This window comes from Carcharhinus amblyrhynchos, chromosome 23 (assembly GCF_965287045.1).
Source record: "Carcharhinus amblyrhynchos chromosome 23, sCarAmb.v2.hapA, whole genome shotgun sequence".
NCBI classification, from domain to species: domain Eukaryota; kingdom Metazoa; phylum Chordata; class Chondrichthyes; order Carcharhiniformes; family Carcharhinidae; genus Carcharhinus; species Carcharhinus amblyrhynchos.
This window is the reverse complement of record NC_137346.1, coordinates 21109879-21123931: the sequence shown is the minus strand read 5'-3', so window position 1 is coordinate 21123931 and position 14053 is coordinate 21109879. Positions and strand designations below refer to the sequence as shown.

The 14053-nt window shown below is 43.2% G+C and overlaps 1 protein-coding gene across 1 annotated transcript; it reads left to right on the top strand.

The window, feature by feature from the left end:
* Window positions 1-2468: 2468 nt before the first annotated feature.
* Window positions 2469-13588, top strand: LOC145357404 (LIM/homeobox protein Lhx1-like). The gene is made up of 5 exons (XM_080210730.1): window positions 2469-3295; window positions 5430-5653; window positions 6377-6654; window positions 8394-8559; window positions 12182-13588. The coding sequence occupies exons 1-5, from the start codon at window positions 3126-3128 to the stop codon at window positions 12574-12576; spliced, it is 1233 nt and encodes a 410-aa protein (XP_080066856.1). The 5' UTR covers window positions 2469-3125; the 3' UTR covers window positions 12577-13588.
* Window positions 13589-14053: the final 465 nt, after the last annotated feature.

Below are 14053 nucleotides of genomic sequence, written 5' to 3'. Positions count from 1 at the left end.
GAGGTGGGGGAGAGAGAGGGGGGTGTGAGGTGGGGGAGAGAGAGGGGTGTGAGGTGGGGCAGAGAGAGGGGGGTGTGAGGTGGGGCAGAGAGAGGGGGGTGTGAGGTGGGGCAGAGAGAGGGGGGTGTGAGGTGGGGCAGAGAGAGGGGTGTGGGGGAGAGCGGGGGTGGGATGGGGGAGAGAGGGAGAGCGGAGGAGAGGAGAGGAGCGTGTGGGGAAGAGAGGGGGTTGTGGGGAAGAGAGGGGAGAGGGGAGAGGGGGATGTGAGGGAGAGAGGGGGTGGTGGGGTAAGATTTGGGAAGCCACAAAGTTGTGTGAAATTGAACGGTCTGGGCATCAATGACAAGATGATAAATCCCGACAGGAAATGGTCGAATTATTTTGTCAAAATAAGGACTGCCTACAGGTTTGCTCGGAGCTCGTTAAAGCAATGCGATGTGAAAAGTTCAAACGCTGTCTCGCAATCGAGTTGATTCGCTAATTGAGGTGTTAAGACGCTGCCGCAAGAAGACGGGTTCACATGTCTTATGGAATACCCAAAATGAATGCACACCAAACAGTATGCGTGGGTTTCCCAAGCAATCTGTATCCCTGGATTAATTCCCGTTCGAGGCCGATTGAAATGGAGCTGGAGGTGGCGAGGGTCTTGTTCCCATGCAGTCTTATTGCCTCAGGATCCTATCCGGAGAGATCGGTTACTCTTAGCCTCCTCATTCATCCTTTGTCGTTCCTCTGCCCGGCGTTCTCTGCTCGGGTTCCCCCAGTCTACAACTACTTCTGGCCGCACGAGAAAGATTTATCTGGGGCGGGTTGTGGTGTTGAAGACATTTTGTTTTTTTTGGGGGGGGGGGGCGGTGGGCGGGGGAGAGAAAGTATGGGAAGCGTCTGAACTGAATGCAAATTTTCAACTTTCACGGCGCCCACGGCTTTGGCAGCTGAGATCTGTCAACTGTTGGAGAGGCTGACTGCAGGGTAAGCCTTTCTTGTCTTGTTTCTATCCGCGCTGACGCGAGACGCAATACACACATCAAAAAAAATCAAAACTTTTCATTCTAACACTAACTATGCAAATATGGCCAACCACTATTTGGTGTCGAGTTCAAGATTAATGGGGAAGGGGGGGGGGAGGTGGGAGGAGGCTGGGTTAGTGGGACGTCCATTAAACATTGCAAGTAAGCATTTCCCTTTTGAGTAGGGCATTCATCAACAAGTGCAGAGGTGATAACATGACTTGTTAGGTCTGTTCTATCGTCTCTCACGTTTTAACGGATGCCACTTCAAAGGTTAAGACGCATTTGCAGGCAGGGGAAAAAAGCTCATGCATATGCAAGTTATTTATTGACTCACCCCACCGTTGTGTTTGCATCAAACGTCACATACTCCTTTTCCATTTTCACCTGCTGATGGGTATCTACACAGCAGCCCTTCCCCCCCCACCAACCTCCGAACTTCCTAGGTTTGTTGATCCGATAAAGGAATCACCTTGCCCCCCCCCCATCCCTTTGCAAATAAATGTGGCTTACCATTTTAATAACAACTCAATCATTCTCCAACAACAATTAGGTTTATTGCAGAATGACCATCAACCAAGAAAAACAACAAAATAATAAATAACTTGTGAAGAGGAAGCAATCCCTTCAATCTCAGTTGCTGGACCCAAGCACTCAAAATTAAAACTTGCCTAGAAGAACCCTCCAAAAAAGAAACAACCCCCCCCCCAAAAAAAGGGGGTCTGAACATACTTGCTCTCTGTTTCCCCACTCTCTCTCTTAGCCAGACGCTTCCCTTGCAATTAGAGGGGTATAAAAGGAACCCCCGGCCCTCACCAAAATTAATATTGCAACTGGAGGAAATGAAAGCAAACCTCCAACCCACCAAAATTAATATTGCAATAGGAAGGGATAAAGGCAACCCCCCACACCAAAATTAATATTGCAATGGGAGGAGATAAAAGCAACACCCCCAACCCTCCCCCATCCCCACCAAAATTAATATTGCAATCGGAGGGGATAAAGGCAAATCCCCCACCAAAATTAATATTGCAACGGGAGGGGGTGAAAGCAAAGCCCCCCCACCGGCCCTCCCAAATGAATCTTGCAACTGGAGTGGATAAAAGCAGTCCCCCCCCCTCCAAAAAACTGAGCGAAGAAATGCAACAAAAGCAACAAAATGCAACTATACCTAAAACCCCTTTTTGGAAGCGGCCCGCGGCTTGCCTTATTTCTCTGAGGCGGAGATGTTGCGAGTGGTCGGGGAAGGCAGAGGGGAGGGCTGGCGGGGGGGGGGTGGAAGGCAGTACGGCGGAGAGGACAACGCGACAGGGGGAAGAAAAAAAGTGTCATAAATTAGCGGTTGCCATGGCGCCGCGGCGGCTGATTGGACGGGGGCGCCGGTGACGCGGCGGGACGCGTGACGGCGATGTGAATAAGGTGTGCACCAGCTCCAGGAAGCATGCAGTGGAGTGAGGGGCGTGCGGCGGGCAAGGCAGCCGGAGCAGCCGGTGATTGGCATGTTTACCCACACAACTGCTCTAGCTCTACAGTAAACACGACTGGGGGATATTTCTCTACCAGACCAGGAAAGTTAAATCATGAAATCAAAGTCAATGCTTGCCACAGGCCTGTCACCCATATTTTATGTCTGGAGTATTTAATATCTATCTATGTGTTATAATTATTATTTTGCTAATGGTACTCAAGACAAGCAAACTGCAGTATTTATTATTAAAACAAAAGCCAACCAAACAAACAAAGTTGGCATCTTCTGTGCATCATGTTGAAATCAACAATTTAATACTCCGGAGTGACAGCACTGTTGCTTGTTGATAAGTGTAGTTTCTTTTTTCCCCTTTTTTTGTTTTGTAGTCATTTATTTTGAAGAGGGCGATTTGTTGCTTTAGCAGCACACCTGCAATCGGTTTGCTTCGACTCATATCAGCTACCTCAACAGAAACAAGAACAACAACAAAAAAATAAAACCGCTGGCCACTTCATCCGTTGGAAAAGCATCGCCCTTTGATAAGAGCCATTCTAAGGATCAGCGTGCTGGACGTTCGAGGACCTCATTATTACCAGCCAAATATCTAACCGTCAGCTATCTCATTATCGGGGAACAATCCAAAGACAATGGTGCACTGTGCGGGGTGCGAGAGGCCTATTCTTGATAGGTTTCTACTAAACGTTCTGGACAGAGCTTGGCATGTGAAATGTGTACAGTGCTGCGAATGTAAATGCAATTTAACAGAAAAATGTTTTTCACGAGAAGGAAAGCTCTACTGCAAAAACGACTTCTTTCGGTAAGTGCAATTTGGCTGCATTTTCCAAGGCATCGTCGGAATGGTGGTGCCTTGTTGTATTAATACGGTGTAAACTTCAAGTTTGCTTTACATTATCCTGTTAATTTACTTTATTGGGATCTTATTTAGTGAATGTAACGGATTATCCTTAGTTTTTCTAAAAAAAGGAATAACTTTCATGTTTATGAAGCCTGATTGACTCGAATAAATTAGTATAGTAAATATAGCACTAATTCCTCGGATAACTTTTAACCGCTTTGCAATTCGATGAAATAACTGAATTGCGTGAAGGTAGGAATTCGCACAATTTCGTTCAGCCCTGTCCAGCAACTCTGCGGGTCTGAAATACAGAAAATGTGTATTCGGCAGGCGAAAACACGGCGGGGAGTTTGCACGTTTCTATTGCTGAGGCAAATTAAAGCAAAGATCAATAACTACGAATCCTAGAGGAAATCCATTCACTCTGTCTGCATCCTCGGTATTTTTTAAACTTTATTGTAACGATGTGATGATAAGTGGTCTTGAATAACAAAGTGAAGAGGAAATCACAGACAAAAGGGTTTGTGGGCAAACCTTTTGTCAGCAATCACCTCAGCGCAATCACCGCACAGATACCTGCACAAATGCAATTTCCCCCATCTAGGAACTAAAACACAGAACCAAAATGTACAAGGTGATTCTGATAGATATATTGCATGATGTAAAGTAGTGTTTTTTTAATCTTGCTTCCGAAGCAAGTTATTCTTATCTAACTTTTCATTGTTCACAGTAACTTTCATTTGCAATCGTGTATAGTATTACTTTTTTTAAAAAATCAATAACCCTTACTTGCTTTAGATGTTTTAACATTTTAAATTCTATTATCTCTTCCCTCAAATCAAACTACCAGTTCTGTTTCAAATTCCCGACAGCAAAGTATCCTTTACCTATTGCTTACACACCGGAACCATTGATTGAACTAGCCAACTCCTCAGTTATTATTAATGAATGGTTTAATGTCAAGTTTGGAGACCTTTCTAATCAGGCTCTCCTGAAGTCTCCTTCCTCCTCCGGGATCATACGCCGTCATCACTTCAATCTGCCGTCACCTGTAAATGACGTAACGTTTATTAATCCAATGATTTTTACATCCAACATGGACAAGAGATTATTTTTAAAATTTAGTTTTCGATAGATTGTTATTCTATTTTCTGCCCGCATCGATAGTTACGAAAACCTTCCCCACACAATTGCCGCCCCTGCTGCCTTTTAAGGTCTTTTTCTCGAGTATATTGGCGAGCCCTCGCCCTGGCTTAGGCAGAATTGCAGGTGAACCCCGGCAAAGTACTTTGTGCTCACTTGGAATACGATTTCGTTAAGCACCATTTTAGTCAAGAAGTGCACTGAAATTAAATCATGCACCGAAATGTCTTCACCATAAAAAACGTAAAATACCTCGGGCTGGTCAGCAAACTTTGTATCAGGCTGAGCAAGCCGGGAATGGAATAGGTGTCCCGTCATCCTTACAAATAAGCTAAAGAGCTTGCATCTTCTGAAAGATAACACCATGACGCTGTGACCATGGCTATCTTTACTTTTACCGACAATTAAAACTCATTTAAGGGACTTTTATGTCCACTCTGGCGTTTTAAATCGAAATGGAAGCCTACACATTAATCCAGCTGATGCAAATAATACCTGAAGTCCGCTGGCTTTACGAAGAATCATAACATGCATGTGAATTCCCCATAGCATTCTGGACACTTCTGGTCAGTGTACTGGTATAGATTTCTCGGGAATATCAGCACTGATTTTTAATACTTTTACTAAGAATAAATAACGGGCCAGCGAGCAATCTGTTCCAGGCCGTTATAACAGCCCCGATAGTTGGGTGGTTTCAGTTAGTTGCTTTCTGTGGCGCGGACCCGCACAATTATAGGTGGCTTTTCATTTCTGTTTATGGGCTGGTGCACACATATGCGGGCAAAACATAAATTAAATGTCAACGCTGGTCCTCCTCCCTGTGTAAATGCAAACCAGTGTCTGCGCTTTGCTTGTCCTAACCGGCCGCGATTAAAGTAGTTAACTGTACTGAATGAAATTTGAAAATTTATTGGACTTTTTCTTTCTCCCCCTCCTGGGTGGTGCGCCTCAGTCGTTTTGGTACCAAGTGTGCCGGCTGCTATCAGGGTATCTCCCCGAGCGATCTGGTGAGGAGAGCGAGGAGCAAAGTCTTTCATCTGAACTGTTTCACTTGTATGATATGCAACAAACAACTTTCCACTGGAGAAGAGCTCTACATCATAGACGAGAACAAATTTGTTTGCAAGGACGATTTTTTAAACAGCAATAATTCGAGAGAAAACGGCGCGCTGTCAGGTAAGGCCAAATACATGTGTGTACGTGTGTGTGTGTGTGTGTGTGCTGGGTGGGGGGAATCTGAGCGACACTGTTATCCAGTGAACTGTTTAGCCTTAACGTTATTGTAGCAGTCGGCTTGTAGCATTCATCGAATCCCGCCCGCACGTGTTTTATAAAACGAAATAGCAACAGCACCACAAAACAGCGCTGCTGGTCAGTGTTAAATGTAAAGTATTCGGAATTGGGGCTGTACGGGGATTTGATTACAAAAGAGAGTGTGACATGCTTTGAGTCTCCACGTCCGCCCCATTTTCACAATTATTGGCCGGTTGATTTCTCTTCAATTCTTCATAAATCCCATGTGCTGCTATATCCACATATCATGGGGAGCAGACACCACAGTGTGCGGCGTTGGTGTAAACGCTCTCCTCTATGTCCATCCTGTCATTTTATTACGGTTTTTAAATGTGCCAACGTCCTCTCCCCTTATTTTGTATTTAGGGGAGAGTTGAGGAGGAATATTTAAAACGCTCCTCTTTGTATCATTTAAACTTAAGTCTGTTTGGGATATCTCCTATTTTAGCTCATAGAATTTCCCCACCCCCACCCCCAACAATTGTGCGATCCAGCGGGGTTGTGTATCAATGACCGGTACCCTCTCGGTAATTAACATCGTCTTACCGCGTTATTGATGTGATGTGGTCTCATACATCATTCCATTTCATTTTGTGTGTTGTACAGTAACGGCATGTAGTGATCAAAGTTTATCACCGGATTCTCAAGATCATTTGCAAGATGACACAAAAGACTCAGAAAGCGCCAATATTTCAGATAAAGAGACTGCCATTAACGAGAACGAGGAACAGAATCTGGGAGCCAAGCGCCGGGGTCCCCGAACCACCATCAAAGCCAAACAGCTGGAAACTCTCAAGGCGGCGTTTGCAGCAACCCCCAAACCCACCAGGCACATCCGGGAGCAGCTAGCACAGGAAACCGGGCTAAACATGAGGGTTATACAGGTAAGGGATTTGAAAATGAGTACTCAATGGGGGTGAACAAAACGTGGAGACTGGGAGAGGCAAGCACAATACAAATCATATCGAGGCATTAAACGGCGACGAATTACTTCAGGAAATTAAACTAGGCAGGGTTTTTAAAACGAGATGTTTCGATATAATACAAAGAACAGTTAAGTCGGGGAAGCAGACGAAACGTGCCAAGTGGGGGAGGGGTGTGGGATAAACATTGTGAAATGACGGGTACAGTTAATTGATATCTTTTGGCCCGGGATAAATCCTCACAGCGCATCGAAAGATTGATTATCGAGGTGGTCAAACCTCAGTGGGGGAAAGTGTTTAAAATCCAAAGCGTGCAGCACAAGAAACGAGGCTAAACAAGGGGAGGTGGGCAAACCATTGGTTTTAATCAGGTCTCAATGAGCACAGGATGCCGACAGAACTTAAAAGTCTGCGCCCAAGAGGTCAAGCCGCGTCCAAGCAAACCTGGGTAGGGACAGTAAAGCGGGTCAAATGTAGCAATGATATCGGCAGAGCGGCTCAAACCAAAAACAAAAACCGAGAATAGCTGGACCAGGAAATCGGATTAATCACATGGATTGGACAGAGGCGGCTTAAACTACCCCTGCTTAGGGAGCCAACCCGACAACCCAGCAAAAGTGCCCAGGAATAGCTGGGTTATAATTGGTAGGGCAGCTGATGAATCCGGCATGCAGAATTAAGTTGACCAGTGGCGTGAGTTTAAAGGATGTGATGTACCCGCTCCCTCCAGCTCCCGATTAATTAATGCCCAGCTTCCAGGCAATTCAGGTACAAAAAGGGAATTCCCGTGTAATGGGGGTCCAGTGTCACTACATTGCAACAGGGGAGTATTTTTATCCATTCTTTCAAATTGTGGAACAAATAAAGAGACGGAGAATCCTGAAATGGGTTTGGAAGGGGTAAAAGGCTGTCATTGTAATTCATAGAAGCCAATTGACCCTGGAACACGCCAGTCCCAGGTCAGGGATTACAATTACTTATTATCGTGCAGGGCCAACTGAGATTGGCTTCACAAAACTTCATCTGTCAACAAAGCAATATGTACTCTTGAATATAAATATTATATATATATTTCAATTTGCGGCACTTCTGTGCTAACTGACTGAACCACCAATTTACCTCATGCAATGTAACTTTATTTATTGACCTCAGCCAGAAAGTTCAGAACTGAACTGTTACTTCATGCGTCCATTGTCTTGTTAATGGGCGTTTTAAAGGTAAACTGGCCAAGAATCTTAAAAAGGCACTTTGTTTAAATTATTAAGGCCCAACCCCTCCCCCCCAAAAAAAATCGAAGCAGTATCCCAGTTAGTCTATTCTTTATTTGAACACCTGAGAAGTAAATAGTTGAGTTTTCATTCGTGACATTTTTAAATATGATCTCTGTATAACTGGGACCAGGGAATTCTGGAATCGTTTGCATGACTATTGTAAATGTGAGTTCGCCTCGGATTCTGTGCAAGCCTTTCGAGCTTCTTTCGGTTTTAGACTAGAGGAAGATGTAAATATTGGCATTGTCTTCCAAGACTGACTCAAGATGAATGTTGCGGTCTAAAATTAAATGGAAGCATTTTTTTGAAAAATGTGCTGTAGGCTCACCTTGGTTCTGAATGATGGGACTGTTTGCGCTGCATGTATGGTTTAATATTAACTCGGGGTTGTGGAAATAAAAGGAATGTTGTGGCTGCTTTGTGCCCCAGGTCTGGTTCCAGAACAGGAGGTCTAAGGAGAGGCGGATGAAGCAGCTGAGTGCTTTAGGGGCACGTAGACACGCGTTTTTCCGCAGCCCCAGACGGATGAGGCCCCTGGGAGATCGCCTCGACGGAGCTGACATGATGGGAAACGGCCCTTTCAATTACTACGGGGGTAAGTCCCAATTCATTTCTGTTAAACACTCCCCAGGATGTGCTTAAAAACTGATTACTTATTTAATGAGAGGGACGCGGCAAATTCAGTTTTACAGTCGCGTATTCAGGGACAATTGAAATACTGTATGAAGTTAGCCATGTATTGATTTATTATTGACTTATTCAATCACTGATTACGCGAAGAGACTCTCCGTGCTATTTTAAGGCTAAAGTATCTCTTTTGCCTCAACGATCTACTTGTCAATGTCAGATCAGTTTCATATGCCGAATCAACCAAGCAGTCTTTCCTGCGCGAGTGAACCGAGTGAGGAACAGGGAGCCCCCAGTAAATAGTCTGTAAACTAGAGCACAACAGGACTATACAAAAAATAATTAAAATAACGCAACATGCGTGCACATCCGTCCATATTAAAAATAAACAGAATAACATAATGATGCAGTGGCATAGGGTTGTGCTTGCTGCTGACATCTGCTCTGGGTTCTTAAATAGATATCGCAACACCTTAAAATGTTTTCAGTCTTCCTATGCTTTCAACAATGGGTTTTGCTTTCCGATTTGGAGTTGATCAGAATGCAAATAAAGCAGATTGCATTCATTGAGAATGCCACAAAGTTGAGCATCGTTGTTTTGTGGCTAGGTCCTATTTGATTACTTTATGGGTCGGCTTGGCGAGGTTATGTTGCTAGAGATCATGCATTCAGCGTTTACCTGTTTAAACTTCCCAATATATAAACATCGCTCTCTCTCTCTGTGCAACATGGACACCCGCAACGTGAAACAAGTCCTTCCGTTTTATTTATTTATAACATGTTTATACAATTGTAAATGTTATAATTACAGTTCAGACAGGGCGCTGTTAGAACAGGGCCTGCAATTGTTCAGTTTGTATTTGGATACGTTTTATCTTGTAATTTATACAACTGGCTTAATTTAAAAAGAAACATGCGCTAGAATGCCCATGATATGCTTTTTTACATTATACCGTGACGTCGAAAATATTCATTTGGCAGAATGCTCCTAAACTGTCAGCTGGAATAACATTTGTGAACTTTTCTGAAACAAAGTTTCCATGTTTATGTTTAGTGACAGGTTGGCTGGGGCTTCCAGTGGATTGTAAACATCAGACTTACTGTTATTTGATGGCGAGAACACGGGGAGGACAATAAGCGCACAGGAGGGGCTGGAGTTTAATTAATGTGGTATGAGTGTACAGAAGAAATATGGGAAGCTCTGAACAAAACCATACCTCCCCTCCCAATGCCCCCACTCTCAAGGAACAACTTTTGGGTTTAAATCATAGCTTGTACACACCTTTCCCATTCGTTCCGACAGGAGGAGGGGGTGGGCTGCCGTCAGCTTCAAGCGAAAACGAGAATGAACGCGCTTTGCTGTGTTATTCATTTAACTGCGAGCCATAGGTAGAGGAAGTTTAGTTTTAACTTCATTGACATTAGGTTATGATGGCAGTAAATCGCCAATGCTGTCTCATCCAAAGTACCTTTAAAATAAAACATTTTAGAAGGTGCTTTAAGCGCGGTAGTGAGCGGGTCAGCTGCCAGGCACACCCCCTCGTTCCATCTTACACTGAGACAGGACAAATTAGCTCGGATTTGAGCGCATTTATTTAAGTCTTCTATACAGCTATTGGACGATTCTGATTCTGATTTCCCCAGCATCATTTTCATCCGATATGTAGCTTACACTTAGTGGCCAGCTTCAGCATGCATATTCTCCATTTCATTTACTTATGTAAATTAGCACGCATTCAGGCGGACTTGTAAAGGCACCACCAGGCGTGTACACAACAGTGCAGCGGCGCTTGAGTTTCGAAATATGTTTTACAAGAGAAGAATCCAGATGAATTTCAGAAAATCCTTCAAAAGAATTAAGCGCACGTTTAACATTCAATGCCGTTGTTTGAAAAGAAAACAGACCCTAAGAAGATTTTGTGGTGTAAATTGTGTTGGTACATAAACCATTGTTTTGATACTCGGATGTTTAAATAATGCCCGCGGGGAGTATTTTACATTAATACCTGTGGAGCATTTCGGCAGCACGCTATTTTCCGAACATTTTATCGAATTTTTTGGTAACTAATAAGTGCGCGCGTTTAAACCTGGGCTCCGAATAATGAACAATCATACAAGATCTTTCCAACTGCAATAGCGCGATGGCAGGTTGTTATTTGCCGACAGCTCCACAATGACTGGTTGAGTGGCGGTTTCCAGAGAGCGGTTGCGTTTGTGTAAAATGAGTGAGCATTATTCAAAAAAATTGGGACCCTGCTGCGCCAGACCTTCTGTGTGATAGGGATTAATAACACCGAATAGTTTCCCAAGCGTTTGTTTGCAATCGCATCTGCTTCATTTTTCACTTAAGAGGTGAAATCTTGAAGGGGGGGGGGAAACAAGACATCAGTCTGATTTACAAATGGGACATAAATTAGAACAAAAACGTTTGATTGTGTTTGCCTTGTACGGTGCACATCACACTGTGAGCCCGGAGAGTGATTCTGATCAAGGGAGTTTGGGATGGTAGAATGTAAGGGTCATTAACTAAAAGAGAAAATAATTCAGTGTGCCACAAAAAAAATGTTCTGATTTTATTGCCCGTTACATGGCTCTGAAAGAATTTACTGAATGTTTGCTCTGGCTGCCAGAAATTAAAATTTCTAGAATTTTGTACATGTTTCGTTTTGTTTACATCCCCGAAGCAGAGATATTATCCAACCACAAGGCATATCATTGGGCCAGAAGGGATCATTGCCAGTTTACCGTACCGCCCTGTGTTACAACAAGGCCGCTTTATGATATTCCACGTTGGCACCCAGCAGCATGTAGGCGCCGGTGGAGGTTTAGTTTCTGATCACAGATTGCGGGTTGACAGCAGATCAACTTTGAGTAGCTTCTGTAGGATAGCAATGAATGCAATAATTTGTAAAGGAATGCGTATGACTTTTTATTGACAGGTGAATCTATGGGCAAGGTTGTAACTGTGTGTATGTGTGTGTGTGTGTGTGTGCCTGCGTTGGGAAGCATGAACAAGTTGTGAGTTTGGTGCCTTTACAGGCCAATTAATGTTAAGTAGGTACCAACGGTTTACTGGATTCCCAAGCACAAAGGAGGTAAACTAAAATCACCGATTTTAATTCTAAAGTATTCAGAGTTCAAAACTTCCAGGTTTTTAATTGGTAATGGGTTGGAGGGTTATGGGGAGAAGGCAGGAAAATGGGAATGAGGAGCACATCAGCTATGATCGAATGGCGGAACAGACCCGATGGACCGAATGGCCTAATTCTTATATCTTAAGAATTTATGAAGACCAAGTTAAATTCCAAACTGCATACTTTGTTCGTGCGTTTTGATTCAGTTGGCGTATTTTTAATGTGTAAAAATGGTACATTGTTTTTATTTTACTTTGATTTCACGTGCCTTGTGTTTTTCTTTTGACATAACGCTGATATACTCCAATAAAATCTAGCCAGCCTGATTGCAAAGTTTAATTATTTGATTTCTTAGAACTGCAATGTGTGTGTGTACCAATGTCGAAGGTTACTTGATTTTACATTTAGTTGCTGTTTTTTTTCTGCACCCCCCCCCCTCCCCCCCAACCTTCACAGATTATCAGACTGAATATTATGGTCCTGGAAGCAATTACGATTTCTTCCCCCAAGGTCCTCCGTCGTCTCAAGCTCAGACTCCAGTGGATCTGGGTTTCGTGCCCTCCTCCGGGCCTGGGGCGACCCCACTCGGCGGACTCGAGCATCCACTGCCCGGCCATCACCCAAGCAACCTGCCGGGACCGGGCGACAGCCAGAGGTTCACCGACATGATCTCTCACTCTCACGGGGACTCTCCAAGCCCGGAGCCGGGCCTGACTGGACCGTCAATGCACTCGATGGCGGCGGATGTGTTCGGGCCGGGTCCCAGTCCATCTTTCTCCCTCACCAATGGGGGATACACCAGCCACTTGTCACATCCGCCTCCGGAAATGAACGAGGCTGCCGTTTGGTAACGACTTCCCATTTAGCGGAAATTTGCTGAAACTAACGTCAAGGGACAATATTGACAATGATGTGCCCCCTCTCCCCCACCCCTCTCCCTCACCTCCCTCTCTCTCTCTCTCTGCTCATCCCAACCCCAAAGACAATGCGTTGCCCGGACAGCAAGTACAAAGTTCAAAACTCGTTACAACAGACATTAAAATCGTAATTTAAAACTAAAAAAAACTTCAATCAAAGAGAAAGTTCGAACGAGCTGACTAAACATAGTTTTAACCCTGGGCGACAAAAGCTGGGATCCTAAAACCCAAAAGGAACACATTTCAGAACGACCTCGAAAAGACAAAAAAAGCGTTCGACGCGCAAACTACTCTACCTACACAAAGCTGAACAACAAATAAAGCTCATGAATGAACTGAAAGAGTCTACTGTTTACGTATTATATTTAATTCAGGACTTTAATGTTTTAGAAAACATTTTAGAACCTCTTGATCTGAATTGAAGAAACGGGCATCAAATAACCAAACCTTTTTTTTGTTTTTCCAAAAAAAATGTACAAAGGGTTTGTTTTGAGTTGTGGTTCACAGCTCCAGTTTGTACAGTGTTCCTTTTTTTTGCGTATGTTTACAAAAGTGGAAAACAAACTAGAAAGGTGCCAAATAGATAAGTCATAGCACAATTACTGTAGGTGCACTGCACCATCCACTGGAGAAAGTGTTCGGAAAGAGAGTGTTAAAAATATACTTTCTGCTAATTTTTAGCTCTCTCGTAGGAATCATTCATATTGTTAATAATGCCCATATAGATTCATACAGGATTTTATTTTTGTGTCTCACAGAAACAGAAGGTCAAATATTTAAACGATTTTACTACATGGTCAAATATGCAGTCGATAGCTGCTACTTTTTTGCTTTATACAGTATAGGATTCCTCATGATATCATTTTTGTCATAATAGGCCTAAGCTTCTGTGACCTCCGTTGCATATTAGACCATTCACTGTATAAATGAAAAACATGTTGAATAAATTTGTGACTTTTTAATAAAAAATTGATGTTTTAATGTCTTTAAATGTTGTGCCTTGTTTATGACCAAGTTATGGTGGCAGAATTAACTAGCTGTTTCTTACCCTCGCTTTCACTTATCTATCTATTCATTAAATGTCAATTGCTGCCTCAGAACGCGATCTGGTTAAGACCCCAAGCGTTTATAAGTTACCCACCCCGAATTATATTAGAACAAATTTAAAACTTGCATAACTTTGATGTCTTTGCATTGAAATGGATACCTACCACTCTATCTAAATAGTTAATTTAATTACTTAAAAGTTAAAGAGAAAATGTAGATAGAATCAAATGTTTACTTGATTTTCATTTAAATACGCCGGAGTTGAACTTTATCCAGTTTAGTTTACTTTGTGATAAAACATCATTTTAGCATTAGCCTTTGCAATTACATCGAGCTGCAAGTAACGGGATACAATATTTGTAAA